Source organism: Carcharhinus amblyrhynchos, chromosome 6 (genome assembly GCF_965287045.1).
Source record: "Carcharhinus amblyrhynchos chromosome 6, sCarAmb.v2.hapA, whole genome shotgun sequence".
In the NCBI taxonomy this organism is placed as follows: Eukaryota; Metazoa; Chordata; class Chondrichthyes; order Carcharhiniformes; family Carcharhinidae; genus Carcharhinus; species Carcharhinus amblyrhynchos.
In genome coordinates this window covers 65799804-65823857 of record NC_137329.1, presented here as the reverse complement: position 1 = coordinate 65823857, position 24054 = coordinate 65799804, and the positions used below count along the sequence as shown (strand labels likewise).

The 24054-nt window shown below is 52.3% G+C and overlaps 1 protein-coding gene across 1 annotated transcript in view; it reads left to right on the top strand.

Moving 5' to 3' along the window:
* madd (MAP-kinase activating death domain) overlaps positions 1–24054 on the top strand; it is a 241808-nt gene that overhangs the window by 156021 nt on the left and 61733 nt on the right. Inside the window, 5 exon segments of the mRNA XM_080190554.1 lie at positions 5857–5977; positions 6079–6101; positions 6104–6183; positions 21842–21952; positions 22310–22417. Coding sequence (XP_080046680.1) covers positions 5857–5977; positions 6079–6101; positions 6104–6183; positions 21842–21952; positions 22310–22417 — 443 coding nt within the window.

Genomic DNA, 24054 nt, shown 5'->3' with positions numbered 1-24054 from the left:
CTGGCCCGCCTCCGACCGCCCTGGGCCCGCCTCCGACCCCCTGGCCCCCTCCGACCCCTGGCCCGCCTCCGACCGCCCTGGCCCGCCTCCGACCCGCCCTGGCCCGCCTCCGACCGCCCTGGCCCGCCTCCGACCGCCCTGGCCCGCCTCCGACCGCCCTGGCCCGCCTCCGACCGCCCTGGCCCGCCTCCGACCGCCCTGGCCCGCCTCCGACCGCCCTGGCCCGCCTCCGACCGCCCTGGCCCGCCTCCGACCGCCCTGGCCCGCCTCCGACCGCCCTGGCCCGCCTCCGACCGCCCTGGCCCGCCTCCGACCGCCCTGGCCCGCCTCCGACCGCCCTGGCCCGCCTCCGACCGCCCTGGCCCGCCTCCGACCGCCCTGGCCCGCCTCCGACCGCCCTGGCCCGCCTCCGACCGCCCTGGCCCGCCTCCGACCGCCCTGGCCCGCCTCCGACCGCCCTGGCCCGCCTCCGACCGCCCTGGCCCGCCTCCGACCGCCCTGGCCCGCCTCCGACCGCCCTGGCCCGCCTCCGACCGCCCTGGCCCGCCTCCGACCGCCCTGGCCCGCCTCCGACCGCCCTGGCCCGCCTCCGACCGCCCTGGCCCGCCTCCGACCGCCCTGGCCCGCCTCCGACCGCCCTGGCCCGCCTCCGACCGCCCTGGCCCGCCTCCGACCGCCCTGGCCCGCCTCCGACCGCCCTGGCCCGCCTCCGACCGCCCTGGCCCGCCTCCGACCGCCCTGGCCCGCCTCCGACCGCCCTGGCCCGCCTCCGACCGCCCTGGCCCGCCTCCGACCGCCCTGGCCCGCCTCCGACCGCCCTGGCCCGCCTCCGACCGCCCTGGCCCGCCTCCGACCGCCCTGGCCCGCCTCCGACCGCCCTGGCCCGCCTCCGACCGCCCTGGCCCGCCTCCGACCGCCCTGGCCCGCCTCCGACCGCCCTGGCCCGCCTCCGACCGCCCTGGCCCGCCTCCGACCGCCCTGGCCCGCCTCCGACCGCCCTGGCCCGCCTCCGACCGCCCTGGCCCGCCTCCGACCGCCCTGGCCCGCCTCCGACCGCCCTGGCCCGCCTCCGACCGCCCTGGCCCGCCTCCGACCGCCCTGGCCCGCCTCCGACCGCCCTGGCCCGCCTCCGACCGCCCTGCCCCGCCTCCGACCGCCCTGCCCCGCCTCCGACCGCCCTGCCCCGCCTCCGACCGCCCTGCCCCGCCTCCGACCGCCCTGCCCCGCCTCCGACCGCCCTGCCCCGCCTCCGACCGCCGCCCGACCGCCCTGCCCCGCCTCCGACCGCCCTGCCCCACCTCCTCCAGACCCCCTCCCCCATTCCAACCTCTGCCCCCTCCAACATCCCTCCCTCTCCCGCCTCCAATCTCCCCGCTGCCCACCTCTTCTGGCCATGAGCACGCTCTGGCCACCTGCCCTCTCCCTCAGCCCTCCCTCCACTCTCTGTTCCCCTCCCCCCTGCCCTCGACCTCCCCCTGCCCTCGACCTCCCCCCTGCCCTCGACCTCCCCCCTGCCCTCGACCTCCCCCCTGCCCTCGACCTCCCCCTGCCCTCGACCTCCCCCCTGCCCTCGACCTCCCCCCTGCCCTCGACCTCCCCCTGCCCTCGACCTCCCCCTGCCCTCGACCTCCCCCTGCCCTCGACCTCCCCCCTGCCCTCGACCTCCCCCCTGCCCTCGACCTCCCCCCTGCCCTCGACCTCCCCCCTGCCCTCGACCTCCCCCCTGCCCTCGACCTCCCCCTGCCCTCGACCTCCCCCCTGCCCTCGACCTCCCCCCTGCCCCTCGACCTCCCCCCTGCCCTCGACCTCCCCCCTGCCCTCGACCTCCCCCCTGCCCTCGACCTCCCCCCTGCCCTCGACCTCCCCCCTGCCCTCGACCTCCCCCCTGCCCTCGACCTCCCCCCTGCCCTCGACCTCCCCCCTGCCCTCGACCTCCCCCCTGCCCTCGACCTCCCCCACCCCACCCCTCGACCTCCCCCACCCCACCCCTCGCCCTCCCCCCGCCCGCAACCTCCTCCTCCTCCCTGCCCTCGCCCTCCCCCTTGCCCTCCCCCTTGCCCTCCCCCTTGCCCTCCCCCTTGCCCTCCCCCTTGCCCTCCCCCTTGCCCTCCCCCTTGCCCTCCCCCTTGCCCTCCCCCTTGCCCTCCCCCTTGCCCTCCCCCGCCCCTTGCCCTCCCCCTTGCCCTCCCCCTTGCCCTCCCCCTTCCCTCCCCTTGCCCTCCCCCTTGCCCTCCCCCTTGCCCTCCCCCTTGCCCTCCCCCTTGCCCTCCCCCTTGCCCTCCCCCTTGCCCTCCCCCTTGCCCTCCCCCTTGCCCTCGACCTCGCCCTCCCCCTTGCCCTCGCCCTCCCCCTTGCCCTCGCCCTCCCCCTTGCCCTCGCCCTCCCCCTTGCCCTCGCCCTCCCCCTTGCCCTCGCCCTCCCCCTTGCCCTCGCCCTCCCCCTTGCCCTCGCCCTCCCCCTTGCCCTCGCCCTCCCCCTTGCCCTCGCCCTCCCCCTTGCCCTCGCCCTCGCCCTTGCCCTCGCCCTCGCCCTCGCCCTCCCCCCTGCCCTCGACCTCCCCCCTGCCCTCGCCCACCCCCTCCTTCCCCATTCCCCTCCTCCACCTCCCCACCCCCCATCCCCCCTCCCTCCCCTTCTCCTCCCTCCTCGTACCCACCCTCCCTCCCTCCCTCCCTCCTCGTACCCACCCACCCTCCTCGTACCCACCCACCCTCCCTCCCTCCCTCCTTCCTCGTACCCACCCACCCTCCTCGTACCCACCCACCCTCCTCGTACCCACCCTCCCTCCCTCCCTTCTCGTACCCTCCCTCCCCGCACCCACCCTCCCTCCCCCGCACCCACCCTCCCCTCCCCGCACCCACCCTCCCCTCCCCGCACCCACCCTCCCCTCCCCGCACCCACCCTCCCCTCCCCGCACCCACCCTCCCCTCCCCGCACCCACCCTCCCCTCCCCGCACCCACCCTCCCCTCCCCGCACCCACCCTCCCCTCCCCGCACCCACCCTCCCCTCCCCGCACCCACCCTCCCCTCCCCGCACCCACCCTCCCTCCCCGCACCCACCCTCCCCTCCCCGCACCCACCCTCCCCCTCCCCGCACCCACCCTCCCCTCCCCGCACCCACCCTCCCCTCCCCGCACCCACCCTCCCCTCCCCCGCACCCACCCTCCCCTCCCCGCACCCACCCTCCCCTCCCCGCACCCACCCTCCCCTCCCCGCACCCACCCTCCCCTCCCCGCACCCACCCTCCCCTCCCCGCACCCACCCCCCCCCCGCACCCACCCTCCCCTCCCCGCACCCACCCTCCCCTCCCCGCACCCCACCCTCCCCTCCCCGCACCCACCCTCCCCTCCCCGCACCCTCCCCTCCCCTCCCCCTCCCCGCACCCTCCCCTCCCCTCCCCTCCCCGCACCCTCCCCTCCCCGCACCCTCCCCCTCCCCGCACCCACCCTCCCCTCCCCGCACCCACCCTCCCCTCCCCGCACCCACCCTCCCCTCCCCGCACCCACCCTCCCCCTCCCCGCACCCTCCCCTCCCCTCCCCCTCCCCGCACCCTCCCCGCACCCTCCCCCTCCCCGCACCCTCCCCTCCCCGCACCCTCCCCTCCCCGCACCCTCCCCTCCCAGCACCCTCCCCTCCCCGCACCCTCCCCTCCCCGCACCCTCCCCCCCCGCACCCTCCCCTCCCCGCACCCTCCCCTCCCCGCACCCTCCCCTCCCCGCACCCTCCCCTCCATCCCCCCAACGTCCCTCCCTCTCCCCTCCCTCCCCTCCCTCCCTCCCCTTCCTCCCTTCCTCCCCTTCTCCCTCCCCTCCCCTTTCCTCCCTCTCCCTCCCCCCCCTTCCTCCCCCCCTTCCTCCCCCCCCTTCCTCCCCCCCTTCCTCCCCCCCCTTCTACCTCCAGTCTCCCACACTCCCACCTCCAGCCCTCCCCTCTCCCATCCTCCCTCCCTCCCCTTCCTCCCCTCCCCTTCCTCCCCCCCTTCCTCCCCCCCCTTCCTCCCCCCCCTTCCTCCCCCCCCTTCCTCCCCCCCTTCCTCCCCCCCCTCCTCCCCCCCTTCTACCTCCAGTCTCCCACACTCCCACCTCCAGCCCTCCCCTCTCCCATCCTCCCTCCCCTCCCCCGCCTTCCCCTGCTCCCGGCCGCCTTTCCCCCCCCTCCCAGCTTCTCCCCCCGCTCTCAGGTCCTTCCCCCCATCCAAGCCCCCTTCCCCGCCTCCAAGCCCCTTCCCCCCCCCCCCCCCCCCCCCCCACTTCCAAGCCCCAAATCACACCCCTTTCCTCCCTCCAAGAGCACGTGGGCTGCTCTTGGATGTTTTGAGAGTGGCCTAGTACTTCGCGTCATTTGTGTATGCTTAAATTGGACCAGCAGATGGGCACCACAGCAGCTCAGTGACTATCATTGCCAGCTGTGCAGATACATGGATTTGGGCCAGTGTCTGTGGGAGTTTGCGCATTCTCCCTGTGGTTGCGTGGGTTTCCTCCAGGTGCTCCGGTTTCTCCACACCCCAAAGATGTGCCCTTAGGCTGATTGGGGTAACAAATTGTCCCTAAATTATTCTCCCCTTAATCTGGCTTCCAATGGGGGCACCATAAGCATAGACACAGGTCAAGGGTGGAGGAGGAAAAGCACATTGTTAAAATGGCGGCGCAGGCTCGCTGGCTGAAGGGCCTGTTTCCCGTGCTGTGTTGTTCTTGTTCCAAGTCCCCTTCCCCCCCTCCCAAGCCCCCCTCCCAACCTCCCTCCCAACATCCCCACCTTCTCCCCCACCCTCCTCTGTCAGTCGCTCTCTCTGACCTGATGTCACTTTAGCACTGCTCGTTGGATAGTGGGGTGCTCTGTCCCTTGAGTGCCTATCCTCTGGCCAGTCGCTGTGTCCAGTGTTTGTGGAGGGATTATTTCCAATAGGAGTTGTCTGTAAGCCCTGGAGATGTGTTCATGCTGCTCACAATGTGGCTCGCAGATTGTACCCCCCCCCCCCACCCCCTCACTGTGCCATGTGTCAATGTGGAATGTTTGAGCTTGGAATGTGAATTATAGTTGCCTGAATGTTTCACATTCCATAATTCACATTCCCTGTCTGATTTTCTCAGCCCCAGTTCACCTCCACGCTGATCAGCAACATGCACTGGTAAACACTGAACTGCTACCCACCGAGTATCAATCACTTTGCCCTCCATGTACGAGGTGTCGATCACTCGGCCCCCTCTGTACAGAGTATCAATCGGTCTGCCCCTTTTGTAATGGGTGGAGAGGATGTTTCCATCTGTAGGGAAAACTAGAACTCTTTACCACAGAAGACTGTGGAGACCAGGTCAATTGAGTGTCTTTAAGATAGAGATACATAGGTTCTAGATTAATAAGGGGATCAAGGGTTATGGGGAAAAAGCCGGAGAATGGAGATGAGAAAACATCAGTAGTGATTGAAGGCGGAGCAGACTTGATGGTCCAAATAGCCCAATTTTGCTCCTAAGTCTTATGGCCTAATGTGTATCAATACCCATATAAGATATCCCTCTGTATAGGTAACAATCACTCGACCTTCTCTGTATGGGGTATCAATCACTCGGCCCCCTCTTCACTGTATATTTGCTGGTACTCTGATCCTCCTCCAACCTGCTGTAGTTTGTTGATTTCTGTTTATTCCTGCCGTTGGTCATTCAGTAGGATTATAGGGCATTATGCCAAACCCTCACTGATGGTGCCATGTGCTGATCCAGCCCAGATCACACTGCCCAAGCTCTGGCTTATCAGCAATACTGCTTGCCAGTGCTATGTGTTGTCATGTGACTGGTGATTCTGGTTGAATGGATGTGGTATGTACTGACATAAGTGTCTCACCCACTACTTCCTTGGCAGGTAAGGAACGCTCGGTGCTGTGGGACCAAATCCAGTTCTGGGAGGATACTTACCTGGATGCAGTGATGCTGGAGAGAGAAGGAATGGGCATGGACCAGGGGCCACAAGAAATGATTGACAGGTACAGCATGTCTTTCACTCTGCAGTAAAGGGATGTATGTCACTGCAGTTCAGTGAGGGTGCAAGCCTCCTCTGTGAACATGTCTGACTTCCTTTCTGCAGGTATGAGTCGCTGGGGGAGCACGACCGAAACGGTTGGAAGACGATGAAGACCGATTGCTGTCTACATTACTCTACAATATGATTGTCTATATGCTGATGGTCAAGGTGAGCTCCAGACACTGGGGTGGACAGAATGATTGGATCTAAAATTAGTGACACTCTACACTGTCCTGCGGTTGTTCAATGGTGTGGAGATGCTGGCGTTGGACTGGGGTAAACACAGTCAGAAATCTGACAACACCAGGTTAAAGTCCAACTGATTTATTTGATAGTAAACTCACAAGCTCTGGCCAGAACACTCCATTCACCTGACGAAGAGGTTAACCTGGAAAGCTTGTGAGTTTACTATCAAATAAATCGGTTGGACTTAAACCTGGTGTTGTCAGACTTCTTAGTTGTTCAGTGGGTCAGTGACAGCACAAAGTAAGATTCACAGTAAAACTCTCTCTATGCTGTCCCCATAACAACTTCCAAGACAGGTACAACATGAGTTAGATACAGAGTAAATCTCTCTGTACACTGTCCGCATCAAACATTCCCAGGACACATACAGCATTGGGTTAGATACAGAGTAAAGCGCTCTCTGCCCTGTCCAGAACAGGAGTAGTTCTGTCTTGGCTCTTGATATTTTATGTTATTGAGGAGATTCAACTTCTCTTTCATCAATCCAATCTCACTAAAACTCAACTTTCCTACCTGGCACCCATGTTTGCTGATATGGTTAATGGTCCTCTCACTGACTGTTGTCGCTTCTTCATTCTGCTATCATCACCTTCTGCTCATCCTGACCCCTTTGTCTTGGCAAAATACCACCCCATCTTCAACTTCTCTTTCCTGGGAAAATCATTGAATGTGTTGTCATCTCCTAATCCATGCCAATCTTTCCTGGAACTCTATTTGAATCCATCTAATCAAGTTCCAATCCTGCCAAAGCACAGAATGCGCTCTTATCAAATGACCAACATGACTATGGCAAAGATCAATTCTTCCTCTTCTTCCTTCCCCATCTGTTTGTCTGTGGTCTTTGAGCCAGTTGATCACTGTATCCTGCTCTAATGCCTCTCCATTGTCCACCTGCTGTCTGGGACTCTTCTCAATCTAGTTGTGTAGTAAGAAGTCTCACATTACCAGGTTAAAATTCAACAGGTTTATTTGGAATCACGAGCTTTTGGAGCACTGTTCCTTCATCAGATGATTCACTCCAGTCTAAAGCTGGTATCTCCACAACGTATCTAGTTGTGGCCAGCAATTTGCAATAGCTGCTCTTCCTGCTCTGTGCTATCCCTGAAACATCAATGCTGTCTCCTGCTTGTTTCTCAGCTACAAGCTGGTCTTTGACAACATCATCCAACTGCCTCATATAAGTTTGCTGACTGAAAACCACATTACCTCCCTCCCCACTACCACCTCCTCCCTCCCCTCCACCACCTTCCCCTCCACCACCTTCTCCCTCCCCTCCACCACCTCCTCCCTCCCCTCCACCACCTCCTCCTCCCCTCCACCACCTCCTCCCTCCCCTCCACCACCACCTCCTCCCTCCCCTCCACCACCTCCTCCCTCCCCTCCACCACCTCCTCCCTCCCCTCCACCACCTCCTCCCTCCCCTCCACCACCTCCTCCCTCATTCCTCCCCTCACCACCGCCTCTACCTCCCTCCCTCACCTTCGCTGCCATCTCCTTCGCCGCCACCTCTGTCCCCCTCGCCTAATCCTAATCAACTCAATCTCTCCTCGTACGCCAGTTCTGCTATCCCAAGAATCAGTCTTCTTTCTACTCCTTCTATAGAAAGAACATCCTTTCTCAGAGAAGGAGACTAAAACTGACAGTATTCCAGGTATGGCCTCACAGGAGCAGGAAAATATCCCTGCTCCTGTGCTCAAATCCTCCCATTATGAAGGCCAACTTAGCTTTTGATTTGATTTATTATTGTCACGTATTGATGTACAGTAAAAAGTATTGTTTCATGCATGCTAGACAGAGAAAGCATACTGTTCATAGAGTACATAGGGGAGCAGGAAAGTAGAGGGTGCAGAATGTAGTGTTACAGTCATAACCAGGGTGTAGAGAAAGATCATGTTTATATAAGGTTAAAAAGTTTGAAAAGTTAAGAAGTTTGATGGCAGCAGGAAAGCGATTGCTGCCTGACCCCAAAGTTTTGTATCTTTTTCCTGATGGAATGAGCAGGAGGAGCTGCTGCAGGCGCTGGGGAGAGAGCGGCTCGAACTGGGGTACAGCAGCGAATGCTGCTGCTTTTGCTGCCCAAGTGTCCTGTGGCAGGGATGGGAAATCGAGGCCTCGCCGATACAAGTTTTCATTAAGAAACAGTGAGGAAGAACGGGTAGACCTGGCTGTGGTGCTTTTTATTGTTGCAATTTATGACTGATTGGGATTTTACAGTGTATGGAGCCGAAAAAATGTTCTGATCTGAGTATGTCCGGGGTGTGGGTGGGGGACCTTGATTATGCTGGCTGCTTTTCCGAGGCAACAGGAAGTGTAGACCTAGTCAATTTGTCATCTTTACCACCTTCTGCATCTGCATGCTTACTTCAATGATTGGTGTACAAGATCATCGAGGCCTTGTTGCACATTTCCCTCGCTTAATTTATAACCATTCAGACAATAACCTGCCTTCCTGTTTTTGCTATCAAAGTGGATAACCTCACATTTATCCACATTATACTGCATTTGCATGCATTTGCCTACTCATTCAGCCTGTCCGAATCACACTGGAGCATCTCTGCATCCTCCTCACAGTTCATCCTCCTACCCAGCTTTCTATCATTTGCAAATTTGGAGATATTGTATTTATTACTTGGAGATATTACATCTATGTTTCCTGGCTACTGACTCCCTCCAACACTTGGCAACAATCTGAACTAAGCCAGTTTATTCACAACCTGGGTAAGATGTTGCCATGAGATGAGCTTCTGTTCTCAGAGTCTGCCTATTTCCATCTCAATGACATTGCCTAACTTCACTCCATCTCAGCTAATCTGAATGAAACCATCCTTCATACAGCCTTCCCCCTCTTGACCATTGTAACTCCTGACTGTTTTTCACATTCTACCCTCCATGAATGTGGGGCCAACCATGTTTTGGTCTCCTTATGTAATAAAGATGTACTTGCATTGGCGTGGCATTGTGAAGTTTCACTAAATTGATCCCTGATCTGGGGGTTGTCCTGTAGAGCCATAGAAGTTTACAGCATGAAAATGGGCCCTTTGGCCCAACTTGTCCATGCGACCAAGTTTTTATCATTAAGCTAGTCTCAATTGCCCGCATTTGGCCCATATCCTCTATATACATCTTAGCAATGTGTTGATGGGGGTTTTTCTCTCGAGGCCATATATTGCCAAACTTAAGCTATGCAAAGACTTTTGAAATTCAGTGTACTGATTTTTAAGATGTGACCTTATTTACCAAACGATCAAATGGAAGAACGATATGAAGAAGCCCAGCAGTCCATATTGGAGATGTGGGCTGCCTGGTATCACTCTGCTAATCAAAACACTCGCAAGGACAATTATACAGTTACAAAATAATTTCTTCCACCTTCCCAGTAGATATAATCCAACAAACAAATTAGTCAATAATCATCCTGTGATTCCAGCCAATAACAATGCACGTGTTGGCCTAATGGGATTTCATTTGCTATTTAATTATGGACAATACCCCCCTGTTGTTGTCTCGTAAGATGAGATGCTGGACATGAAATGGGAGGATGATGCCCATCAAATTGAACCCAAGTGACTCTTGTCTGACCCTGAGAAATCCCTTGTGTCTACTCGCCACCTGCATTATCAACTCAAAGTTGTATGACCCTATTCATAAAGCTGGCATTGGTAGCTATCTTGTTCTCGACGACTGCTGATAACAGAACTGCTCTTCAGTGGAACTATTGTTTCTTGAATACCTCTCCCACCAAGCTGCTGTATTTTGTCATTGACTGAATTTTCACAAAATTCCTAAAACAGACTTCATTCATTTCATAAATTCAAGCTATATGTTTTAAAATGAAAAACACTTGCCAATCAAACAGAGTTGTCTTCTTTAGCAACAGCCGTGGCTTGCATTCCCATCGTCCGAGATCATTCACTCTTAAGTCAGTATTGTGTTAGCATTCCTAAACCTATGATTATGTGTTTATTGGCCTATTCTAGCCCCTATATCACCATGTAACTGTCTCAATGCGATTTAACAACACCAAATTAAAGTCCAACAGGTTTATTTGGTAGTACGAGCTTTTGGAGCATTGCCCCTTCATCAGTTGAGTGAAGAGTTCAGTTCACAACTGATAAGATAACGGTTGGAATGCAAGTCTTAACGGGTAATCAAGTCTTTACAAATGCAGATAATGTAAGTGGAGAAAGGGTTAAGCACAGGTTAAAGAGGTGTGAATTGTCTCCAGCCAGGACAGTTAGTGAGATTTTGCAAACCCAGGCAGGTCGTGCTGGTTACAGATAGTGTGACGTAAACCCAAGATCCCAGTTGAGGCCATCCTCGTGTGTGGAAGTTGGCTAACAGTTTCTGCTTAGCAATTCTGTGTTGTGTGTCGTGAAGGCCACTGTTGGAGAACGCTTACCCAAAGATAAGTGGCTGAATGCCCGTGACTGCTGAAGTGTTCCCCGACAGGAAGAGAGCACTCCTGCCTGGTGATTGTTGAGCGGTGTCCATTCATCCGTTGTCATAGCGTCTGCATGGTCTCACCAATGTACCATGCCTTGGGACATCCTTTCTTAAGCGTATCAGATTGACAGTATTAGCCAAATCACAAGAATATGTACCATGCACCTAGTATGTGGTGTTCTCACGTGAGATGACGGCGCTTGTGTCGATGATCCAACACTTCTTGCAGCGGTTGCTGTGGCAGGGTTTTGCGGTGTCATGATCACAGTTCTCCTGAAGGCTGGGTAGTTCGCTGCGTACAATGGTCTGTTTGAGGTTGAAGGCTAGTAGTGAAGGTGCAGGGATGGCCTTGGCAAGATGTTCTTCTTCACCAATGACATGTTGAAGGCTCCAGAGAAGATGATGTATCTTCTCCGCTCCAGGCAAATAATGGACGACAAAGGGTATTCTGTCCGCTGTGGAGGTCTGTGTGGTTTTTTTTACTGTAGCATGTAGGAACTGTCGATCCTATTCTTACGAGGGTGTCTTTCAGCGTCTGTAGATGTCTGTTGCAATTCTCCTCATCAGAGCAGATCCTGTGTATGTAAAGGGCTTGTCCACAGGGTTGGCTTTTTTAACGCGTTTAGGGTGGAAGCTGGAGAAGTGGAGCATCGTGAGGTTATCTGTGGGCTTGCATTACAGTGAAGTGCTAAGGTGACCGTTCTTGGTGTGTGTCCAAGAATGCAACAGATTTTGGAGAGTAGTCCATGGGGAGTCTGATGGTGGGATGGAACTTATTGATGTCATCATACAGTTGTTTCAGTGATTTGTTCATGAGTCCAAGGAAAGATGATGTCATCAATGTATCTAGTGTGTAGCATCGGTTGAAGGTCCTGTGTGGTGAAGACGGACATCTCGCCAAGGCCATACCCACACCTCCACTACTTGCTTTCAAACAACAACGCACCCTCAAATAGACCATTATATGCAGCAAACTACCCAGCCTTCAGGAGAACTACGACACCACACAACTCTGCCACAGCAACCTTTGCAAGATGTGCTGGATCATCGACATGGATGCCATCATCTCACATGAGAACATCATCCACCAGGTACACAGTACATACTCTTGTATCGTGGCCAACATTGTCTACTTAATAGACTGCAGGAAAGGATGTCCTGAGGCATGGTACATTGGGGAGACCATGCAGACGCTACAACAATGGATGAATGGACACCGCTCAACAATCACCAGGAGTGGTCTCTTCCTATTGGGGAACATTCAGCAGTTTCGGGCATTCAGCCTTTGATCTTTGGGTAAGCGTTCTCCAAGGCAGCCCTCACAACACACGACAACGCAGAATCGCTGAACAGGAACTGATAGTCAAGTTCCGCGCACGTGAGGACAGCCTCAACTGGGATCTTGGGTTCATGTCACACTATCTGTAACCCTATGACTTGGCTGGGTTTGCAAAATCTCACTAACTGTCCTGGCTGGAGACTGTTCACACCTCTTTAACCTGTACTTAACCCACTCTCCACCTACATTGTCTGCATCTGTACATAAGAACATAAGAAATAGGAGCAGGAGTAGGCCATCTAGCCCTTCGAGCCTGCCCCGCCATTCAAAAAGATCATGGCTGATCTGTCGTGGCTCAGTTCCACTTTCCCGCCCTCTCCCCATAACCCTTAATCCCCTCTCTTATCAAAAACCCATCAACCCACGTCTTAAAAATATTTAGCGAGGCAGCCTCCACCACTTCAACGGGCAGAGAATTCCAGAGATTCACCACCCTTTGAGTGAAGAAGTTCTTCCTCAACTCTGTTCTAAACCGCCCCCCCTTTATCTTGAGGCTGTGCCCCCTAGTCCTACCGTCTTTTTTGAGTGGGAAGAGTCTCTCCACCTCTATCCTATCCATCCCATTCATCATCTTATACGTCTCAATGAGATCTCCCCTCATTCTTCTAAACTCTAACGAGTACAAACCTAGTTTATTCAGCCTCTCCTCATAGCTCAACCCCCTCAACTCTGGTATCAGCCTAGTAAACCTCCTCTGCACTCCTTCCAAGGCCAAAATATCTTTGCACAGGTGTGGCGCCCAAAACTGCACACAGTACTCCAGCTGCGGCCTCACCAATGCCCTATACAGCCGCAGCAAGACCTCCCTACTTGTATATTCAATCCCCCTCGCTATGAAGGCCAGCATCCCATTCGCCTTCCTGACCACCTGCTGCACCTGCAAGCTGGGTTTTTGCGACTCATGCACAAGGACCCCGAGGTCCCTCTGCACCATCGCCTGCTGCAGTTTTTCACCACGTAAGTGATAGTCCTTCCTACCATTATTCCTACCAAAGTGGACCACCTCACACTTGCCAACATTAAATTCCATTTGCCGTTTCCTGGCCTATTCGCCCAGCCTATCTAGATCCTTCTGCAGACTCTCCACACCCTCCGCACAATTTGCCGTTCCCCCAATCTTGGTGTCATCAGCAAATTTCGACACCCTACACTCGGTTCCCTCCTCCAGATCATCTATATAAATGGTAAAAAGCTGAGGCCCCAGCACCGACCCCTGGGGCACTCCACTAGTCACCATCCGCCAATCCGAACAGCACCCGTTGACCCCCACTCTCTGCCTCCTATTTGACAACCAATCCTCTATCCATGCTAACACCCTACCCCCAACTCCATGTCCCTCGACCTTCTGCAATAACCTCTTGTAAGGTACTTTGTCAAACGCCTTCTGAAAATCCAGAAAGACCACATCCACTGGCTCTCCTCTATCCACCGCCCTAGACACATCCTCATAGAACTCCAGTAAATTTGTCAGACACGACTTCCCTTTAATGAAACCATGCTGCGTCTGCTCTATCAAGCAATTCCCTTCAAGATGCCTCGCAATTTCCTCCTTAATGACGGATTCTAACATTTTACCTACCACAGACGTTAAACTAACCGGCCTATAATTCCCCGCCTTTTGCCTGGCACCCTTCTTAAACAATGGCGTAACATTAGCCGTTTTCCAATCCTCCGGCACTTCCCCGGAATCCAGCGACGTCTGGAAAGTAGCCACCAAGGCATCCACTATCACCTCCGCCATTTCTTTCAGAACCCTCGGATGCATTCCATCCGGTCCTGGGGACTTGTCCACAATCAGCCCCTCCAGTCTGTCGAGCACTGCCTCTCTAGTAACAGTAATGTCATTAAGACCCTCCAGTCCTACCACCTTTCCATCACTAACACCCGGCAAATTATTCACGTCCTCCTCCGTGAAGACAGAAACAAAAAAGTTATTCAATACCTTAGCCATATCCCCATCCCCTACCACTAGGCCCTTTCTCATCCTCTAAAGGACCAACGTTCACCCTAGCCAGCCTCTTCCTTTTTATATATTTATAAAAACTCTTGCTATCCTTTTTTATATTAAGCGCTAGCCCAGCTTCATAGTTTCTCCTACCCTTCTTTATCAACTTCTTTGTCAATCTTTGTTGACACTTAAACCTCTCCCAATCCTCTTCTCGCCCACTACTCTTAGCTACTCTAAATTCCTCCGCTTTTAATTTAACACTTCCCTTCACCTCCTTCGTTATCCACGGCTTATTACCTCTCCTCCTACTGTCCTTTTTGACCATCGGAATAAATTTCCGCTGAGCACCAAGAAAGATCTCCTTAAAGATCCTCCACTGCTCCTCAGCAGACCCTACCTCCAACGCGCTCCCCCAGTCAACATTCGCCAATTCTTCTTTCATCCTACTGTACTCCCCTTTATTCAAACAAAGTACGCATGTCTGGGAACCCACTTTCTCCTCCTCCATCTGCACCAGAAACTCCACCATACAATGATCACTCTCCCCAAGAGGATCCTTCACCGCAAGGTCCCTAGTTCTACCCGCCTCATTACATAGCACGAGATCCAAGATAGCTCTCTCCCTCGTCGGCTCCAACACGCACTGTTCCAGGAAACTATCCCGGCAGCATTCCAAGAACTCCTCCTCGAGGCCACCGCGTCCAACATGGGTCGACCAATCAATATGCAGATTGAAATCCCCCATAACTACGGCCGTCCCATTCCTGCACGCCGCACTTATTTGCGCGTTAACAGCCCGCCCCACCTCCAGATCATTATTTGGGGGCCTATAGACGACACCCACCAGCGTCTTCCTCCCTTTGCTGTTCCTAATCTCCACCCACAACGATTCCACGTTCTGCTCCTTGGCTCCAATATCATCCCTTGCTACCACCTTGATGCTATCCTTAATCAGCAGAGCTACGCCCCCCGCTTTTCCCTCCTGCCTATCCTTCCTAAACACTTGATAGCCCTGTACATTCAGCTCCCAGTCCCTGTCACCTTGTAGCCACGTCTCTGTAATGGCCACCAGATCGTATCCATTTGTGCTGATCTGCGCCACCAGCTCATCCACTTTATTCCGAATGCTTCGTGCATTCAGATAAAGCGCTTTCATCCCAGCCTTCACCTGGACCCTATTTGCCGTAACGCCACCAACCATACTCACGCCCCCTACTCCCTCTATTATTGGGACATCCTCGGCCTCTTCCCTTACCTGTACCCTATCCTTAACTTTAGACCTCGTAACGTCACCTACCCTCGCACCCTCTCTCTCTCTCTCTCTCTCTCTCCTTTCCCCCCCCCCCCCCCCCCCCCCCCCCCCCCGGCAATTAGTTTAAAGCCCTGTCTACAGTCCTCTTTACTCGATTCGCCAGCACTCTGGTCCCAGCACGGTTCAGACCAACCCCATCCCGCCCGAACAGGTCCCACCTACCCCAATACTGGTGCCAGTGCCCCATAAATTCAAACCCGTTCCTCCCACACCAATCCCTGAGCCACCCATTCACCTCCTTAATCCTGTCAACCTTATGCCCGTCTGCACTCGGTTCAGGCAGTAGCCCAGAGATGACCACCTTTCCGGTTCTACTTTTTAATTCCATTCCCAGCTGTAAAGATTTGATTACCTGTTAAGACTTGCATTCCAACCATTAGCTTGTAATTGAGTTTGTGTCTATATATGGCCTGTTTGTGAACCAAACTCTTCACTGACCTGATGAAGGGGCAACATTCCAAAAGCTTGTGCTACCAAACAAACCTGTTAGACTTTAACTTGGTGTTGTGAGACTACTTACTGGGCCTACCCCAGTTCAACGCCAGCAACTCCACATCAATGCTTTTTAAAAGGCAGAATTATATCTGCCCCTACTACTACCTCTGGCAGCTTGTTCCAGACACTCACCACACTCTGTGTGAAAAAATTGCCCCTCTGGACCCTTTTGTATCTCTCCCCTTAAACCTATGTCCTACAGTCTTAGACTCAACTACTTTTAGGAAAAGATGTTGACTACCTAGCTGATCTCATTGTTTTATAGACCTCTATAAGATCACCCCTAAGTCTTCCACTCTTCAGGGAAAAAAATTCCCAGTCTATCCAGCCCCTCCTTATGACTCAAACCATCAAGTCCCGGTAGCATCCTTGTAAATCTTTTCTATACTTTTTCTAGTTTAGTAATACCCTTACTATAAAAGGGTGACCAGAATTATACATAGTATTCCAAGTGTGGCCATACCAATGTCTTGTACAACTTCAACAGGACGTCCCAACTTCTGTATTGAATGTTCAGACCAATGAAAGCAAGGATGCCGAATGCCTTCTTCACCACCTTGTCCACCTGTGACACTACTTCCAAGGGACTATGAACCTGTACCCTAAATCTCTTTGTTCTATAACTCTCCCCAGTGTCCTACCATTAACTAAGTTCTGTTCTGGTTCAGTCTACCAAAATGCATCACCTCGCATTTATCGAAATTAAACTCCATATGCCATTCATCAGCTCACTGGGATCAAGATCCCATTGCATTCCTAGATAACCACCTTCATTGTCCACTGTGCCACCAATCTTTATGTCATCTACAAACTTGCTAACCATGCCTATTTAATTCCCATCTAAATCCTTAATTCAAATAACAGTGGACCCAGCACTGATCCATGAGGCACACCACTGGTCACTGGCCTCCAGTTTGGAAAAACAACCCTTTACGATGATAGGCTGAGCAAATTGGGTTTATATTCTCTGAAGTTTAGCAGAATGACATGTGATTTCATTCTGTTATTACAATTTTGAAGGGGTTTGATAGGGTAGATGCAGAGAGATTATTTCCATTGGTCAGGAAATCTAAAACACTGGAGCACAGTTTCAGAATAAGGGCCAGACATTGAGATGTGAAGAAATTAGTTTGAAGTGTTGTGAATCTTTTCAATTCTGTACTCTAGAAGACTGTGGATGCTTCATCAATTAATATATTTAAGGTTGGGATAGACAGAACTTTGGACTTGGAGGGAATTAGGGATATTTGCTTTGATTTATTATTGTCACATGTATTAATATAAAGTGAAAATTATTGTTTCTTGCACGCTATACAGACAAAGCTTACTGTTCATGGAGAAGGAAAGCAGAGAGTGCAGAATGTGATATTACAGCCATTGTTGTTGTTCGTCCATCGTCATCGATGAGGACCTCAACACCATTAGTCATTTTGAGGCTGGTTGCGGTGTGTCTGAAGATGACTGATCTGGGCCAATTTGGGCACAGAATGCCCTGGCACATATTGGACAGACTTGTGTAGACACTGTAGTTGTTGCGCTGGTGGCTCTGGACTTGCGCAGCTCACGCTTAAGTTGTGCTTCAGCAATACACCTTGTTTCATGAGCTTGACAGCCTTTGTGGATGAGGCAGCGCCAGGTAGGGCGGTTTTGTGCCAACATTTCCCAGGTGATCGTGTCAATGTCAAGCGACTTCAGGGAGGCCTTGAGTGTATCTTTGAAATGTTTCTTCTGTCCTCCATGTGAGCGTCTTCCAGCAGAGAGTTCCCCAAACAAGGAGCTGCTTGGGTATGCGCTTGTCTGACATATGGATGACATGACCTGCCCACTGCTTCTGCGTTCTCGTCAGCAGTTTGTGAACAGATGGCAGACTTGCTCCAGAGAGAACTTCAGTACCTGGTACTTTGTCTTGCCATCGGATGCGTAATATTCTGCGAAGGCAAGTCATGTGGAAATGATTGAGCTGTCTTGCATGCCTTCGATACACAGTCCCCGTTTCACATGCATACAAGGAGGGTAGTGAGTACCGCGGCGCGGTAGACCTTCAGCTTTGTTGCTGGGCTGATTCCGCGACGTTCCCATACAGTGGAGTGCAATCTACCGAAAGCAGAACTTGCCTTTGCTATTCTGCAGTTAACTTCTGTATCAATAGTTACTGCTTGAGAGAGGGTGCTGCCAAGATAAGTGAGCTGGTCCACTGCCTGTAGTTTCTGCCCTTTGATTGTGATTATGGGTTCTGTGTACGGTGCATGGGGAGCAGGCTGGTGCATGACTTCAGTCTTTTTAATGTTGATGGTGAGTCCAAAGTTGTTGCAAGCCACGGAAAATTTGTCCACACTAACTTGCATCTCTGGCTGTGAGCCAGTATACAGGACACAGTCATCGGCAAAGAGGAAATCTCTCAGAACAGTGTCTTTCACTTTGGTAATAGCTTGAAGTCTCCTCAGGTTGAAGAGCTTCCCATCCAATCTGTACTTGAGGCTGATTCCAGCAACACTGTCCTGGAAGGTATCATTCAGCATGGCAGTAAACATCATGCTGAACAGCGTGGGTACAAGCACACAGCCCTGTTTGACGCCATTGGTGACTGGGAATGCCTCAGAGGATTCCCCGCCATCCAGTACTCTGGCCATCATGGAACTGGCGTACCATCTGAATGAAACTGGGGGGGACAGCTGAACTTTGACATGATCCTCCACAGGCCTTGTTGGCTTACGGTGTCAAAGGTTTTCGCGAGGTCAACAAAGGTTGTGTAGAGCTCGCGATTCTGCTTCTGACACTTCTCCTGAAGTTGGCACGCAGCAAAAATTATGTTAGTAATCCCATGACCGTTGCGGAAGCCACACTGTGACTCTGGAAGCAGGCCCAGCTCCAGATGAGTGACCAGACAATTTAGCAGGACTCTTGCAAGGGTTTTTCCTCTGATGGAGAGCCGCGAGATTCCTCAGTGGTTGTCGCATACTTGCCGATTGCCCTTCCTCTTCTAGAGGTGTACAATGGAAGCAACTTTAAGTTCCTGAGGAATGGATCCTTGCTTCCAAAAGGACTGAAACAACTCAGTGAGCTTCTCGATAAGTGCAGGACCAACAGCTTTATAGATCACTGCGGGTATGGTATCTGCCCCTGGGGCTTTGTCACTGGATAGCTGGCTGACAGCTTTCCTGACTTTGGCTACAACTGGTGGATCATCCACGGCACTGTTGATATCAACCTGGGGAATCCTGTCTATTGCCTCATCGTTAATAGATGACGGTCAGTTGAGGACGGCTTCAAGTGTTCAACCCATCTCTGCAGGATCTGAGCCTTCTCTGTAATGAGAGTTGTACCATCTGTACTCAGAAGGAGGGAGCTCCCGAGAGATTGAGGTCTGTGGAGAGTGTTGAGGGCTTCATAGAACCATTTAAAGTCGTTTCTGTCAGCATATCCCTGTATTTCATCTGCCTTGGTGCTCAGTCAGGCATCCTGCATTTTACACAGTTTATTCTGGACTGTCCTGCGGGCATTGGTAAAAGCATTTTTCTTGGCAGCTGAAGATGGGTCGTTCTGACAGGCCCGATGAAGATGGTGCTTTTCAACAAGTAGAGCCTGTATCTCCTCGTCATTCCCATCGAACCAATCATGCTGCTTGCAGGTGGAGGGCCCGAGCGTCTTCAGTGCAGATGTATGGATAGCATCCCTGAAGTGTTCCCAGTTGTCCCCAGCGCTGCCTGCGAGGTGCAGGTCAGCAAGCTTGATTTCTAAGTCTTCAGCCAGTGCTGAAGCTATGCTGGGGTTCTTTAGCTTGGCCGCATTGATTCTTTTCATAACCTTGCTTCCTTGTGGTCGCCTCTTGGGTCTGATGCGGAGCCTCATTTTGGAGACAATGAGCCTGTGATCTGTCCAGCAGTCAGCACCACACATGGCCTTGGTTACTCTGACATCCTGCCTGTCTTTTCTCCTGACAGTGACATAGTCGATAAGATGCCAATGCTTAGAGCGGGGATGCATCCAGGAGGTCCTGTTACGGGTACGGAGACGGAAGGTTGTGTTGGTGATGAGGTTGTGTGCTGCACAGGTCTTCGTTCTACGGAGGTGAGCAGTGCGTTCCTGAAGAGGACTGCTCAGTTGCCAGATAGACGCCGAGTTCCACTGCTGCTTTGGTCAGAGGAAAACGACCATTAGACCTGAGCTGCCTGCGTGCAGGTCTGTGACTACAGCTCCCAGTGTATCCATACCTGCTGCTTCGTCACTCACCCATCGCCACAAGACTTCAAGGGTTGAACAAGACACTGATGATGATGGTGTCGAAACTAGCGCTTAATTTGGATTAAAGTGAGAGAGAGTTGTGCAGCATCAGCTTCACTCTGTCTTCTCAATTCCCATCTAGATCCAGTGGTAAGATAAGAGTCAAGACGGCTAGAGGTGGGACTAGGCACAGTGGATGACCAGGACGTCTTCTGTGTCTTGTCCTGCTCTTTGCATTCCACAACACTTGCAGAGACCACCTTCTTGACTGTTGGACCTTCCATCGGTCTCGTCCGCTCAGCCCGCCAGTCTCTGTCTTCACATGCTGGGATAGGCAACTCCCTATCTCACCGTGGGTTGAGACCCATTGGCTACCCTCACCTGGTTCAGTTGACTTGTCAAAGCCGTTGCCCGGGGTGTGGCCGCTGTCACATGCAAACAGCTACGGGGAGTACCAGGTGACAGTTGAGTGCCAGGCGGGGTCTAAAGATGGACAAACCACCCTGAAAGGATTCGACATGTTCCCCCACCAAAGGTATTACCCCTCCCTGACACCCCATACACAGCCATAGTTAGGGTGTAGAGAAAGATCACCTTAATGCAAGGTAGGTCCATTCAAAAGTCTGCTGGCAGCTGGGACGAAGCTGTCCTTGAGTTGGTTGGTATGTGACCTCAGATTTTTGTATCTTTTTCTCAACAGAAGAAGGTGGAAGAGAGAATGTCCAGGGTGTGTGGGCCCTTGATTATGCTGGCTGTTTTTCTGAGGCAATGGGAAATTTAAACAGAGCCAATGGATGGGTCTGGGTGGGATGTTTTTCTGGAGAGTTGACACGGACTGGATGGGCTGAATGGCCTCCTTTGTTCTGTAGGAACTCTACGATATGATTGAAGCCCAAGATCAGCCATGATCATATGGGTCTACTCTTGTTCGTTATGTTGTGCTGCTTTGACTGACTTGCACCAAGCTTCTTTCCCTATTACCTCTGTACTCTCTGAGCTATATCGGCCACTGATCAGATAAAGTATTGCTTTTAAAATTCTCAGCCTTGGGGGTTTTTAAATCTCTGCAGTGTCCTCTAGCACCATTACCTGGGATATCTGCTTTAAAGTTTTTAAAGTTAAAATTTTTATTTATTAGTCACAAGTAGGCTTACATTAACACTGCAATGAAGTTACTGTGAAAATCCCCTAGTCATCACTGTCCAGCGCCTGTTCGAGTACGTTGAGGGAGAATTTAGCTTGGCCAATGTACCTAATCAGCACATCTTTCGGTCTGTGGGAAGAAACTGGAGCACCCAGAGGAAACACATGCAGACACGGGGAAAATGAGCAGACTCCAGTGACCCAAGCTGGGAATCGAACCCGGGTCCCTGGCGCTGTGAGGCAGCAGTGCTAACCACTGTGCCACCATGCTGCCCCAGGTTCATCTGATTCTAGCCTCTTGTTTATTTCTGAATTTAATCATTCCAACATTGCTGTAAATTCTGACAGTTGGCCAGATACTACTCTGGAATATTCTCCCTACACCTCTCCAGCCTACTAGCTTTCCTCCTTAAAATTTATCAATCCAGACTTTAATCAGCTACTTACTAATTTCTTGTATGTTTCAGTGTCATATTTTGTTTTATAAAACTCCTGTGAGGCATCATGGCGCATTTTATTACGTTGAAGGTGCTATATCAATGAAAGTTGCTGTGATATTTCTGTATTGAAAGTTAGTTTTAGAGAAAGATTTGAACATCAGGTGAGAGCAGCAACCCTGTTCTTTTTTGGGGTTGATGCAGAGTTGCAGCCTGTTAACTGATGTCACATTCTCATATAGGTCAACAAAAATGACATCCGCAAGAAGGTGAGGAGGCTGATGGGTAAATCGCATATCGGACTGGTACACAGTCAGGAGGTCAACGAGCTGCTCGACCGTCTCCCGAACCTGGTAAGCATTTCCATCCCATCACTGTCAAAGGTTTCCATCTTTCCCTTTGAGACGTGTAAACCAGCAGGAAGATTCCAGTCTCACTCATGACGGGAGGATTTCAGTAGGTCAGGTGCAGGGAGAACTCAGTCTGACAGACTCCATGCAAGAGATCTGGCTAAGGTGTTGGTCATGAAAATGACATTTTGTAGTGTGTAGAAAATTCCTTGACATGGAGCTGGGGTGCCCAAACCTGATCACACACTCCCTCTGGACTTGCCGTTCCCATGTTGACCCCTTGGCTGTGGCAGATTCCATACTTTAGATATAACCATGTGTTGGTGCAGTTCAGTTAATGGGCTGTTGTTTGCTTCCTAGGAAAGCCGTGATCTCCACATCAGACCCTGCGGCAGTCGCCATATCAAGAAGCAGACATTTGTTGTGCATGCAGGAACCGACACCAATGGTGAAATCTTCTTTATGGAGGTACTTGAAGCCACAATTACACCATTAACATTACCCGGCTTTCTCAAATATCATTGTATCGAGAATGTGTAACAAAGAATAACTCATTTGCCTACAATGCTCTCAGATTTGCTGAGCAAAGTCCTTGGCTCACACGTATATGGAGACATTCAGCTATGTGATCCTTGGTTGTGCTGTTCTCATTGTCATGTTGAATGCAACACTTCAAATTTGTGCAGCTAATTAATGATTCTAATCTTAGTGGGTCCTCTTCTCACTGGTGTTTTAGTACAGTCCTGAATCCTGTGGCCCCCTCTTCACTGGTGTTTCAGGATAGTCCTAAATCCTGGCGTCCCCTCCTTACTGGTGTTTTATGACGGTCCTAAATCTTAGGGACCCCTGCCCACTGGTGTTTTGCTACAGTCCTGAATCCTGGGGTGCCACAAGATGTAGAAGCAGAACTAGGCCATTCGAACCATTACCATTCAATGAGATCATGACTGATTTGATGTGATGTGATAATCCTCAAGTCCATTTTCCTGCCTTATCTCCATGATCCTTCATTCCCTTACTGATTAAATATCTTTCCACTTAGCTTGAACATATTTAATGACCCAACCTCTATGGATCTGTGTGGTAAAAATTACTGCAGATTCACTACCCTCTGAATGATGCCTCTAAGGCTATGCCCTCTAACTCTAGACTCTCCCACAAGAGGAAACAACCCCCCAGCATCTACCCCACCAAGCCTCCTGAAAATCCAATATGTCTCAATAAGGTCACCTCTCATTCTTCTAAACTCCAGAGAGTAAAGGCCTACTTACTTAACCTCTCCTCATAAGGAAATCACTCCATATCCAGGATCAACCTAGTGAACCTTCTCTGGACTGCCTCCAATGCCAGTATATCTTAGATAAGGAGACCAAAACTGAACAGGTGTGTCTAACTTGTGCGTGGTATAGTTTTAGCAAGACTTCTTTATTTTTATATTCAATTCACTTTGAAATAAAGGCTGATATTCCATTTGCCTTGCCTATTATCTGCATGCTAGCTTTTTGTAATTCGTGTATTATAACTCCCAAATCCTTTACGCTGCAGTTTTCTGTGGTCTTGCCCAATTTACATAATATTCAGCTCCTTTATTCTTCCAACCAAGGTGCATAACTTCACATTTTCCCACATTATATTCCATCTGCCAAGTTTTGGTCCACTCACCTAACCTGTCTATATCCCTCTAAACTGTGTCATCCTCACCACTCGCCTTCCCACCTATTTTTGTGGCCCCACCACTGATCCCTGTGGCACTCCACTGGTTATAGGTTGCCATCTTGAAAATGACCTTCTTATCCCAATTCTCTTCTACCAGTTAGCCAATCCCCTATCCGTGCTAATATTCTACCCCTAATATCATAGGCTCTTATCTTATTAAGTAGTCTTTTGTGTGGTACCTTACTGAATGTTTTTTGGAAACTCAAGTATATTACATCTACCAGTTCCCCTTTATCAATCCTGCTTATTACTACCTCAAAAATTTCTAATAAATTTGTCAGGCATGATTTTCCATTCATGAAGCCATGCTGACTCTGCTTGATTAGATTATGCATTTATGTATTTCCAAATGCTCTTCCAAAGATAGTCACCTATCTTTGTTTCCCCTC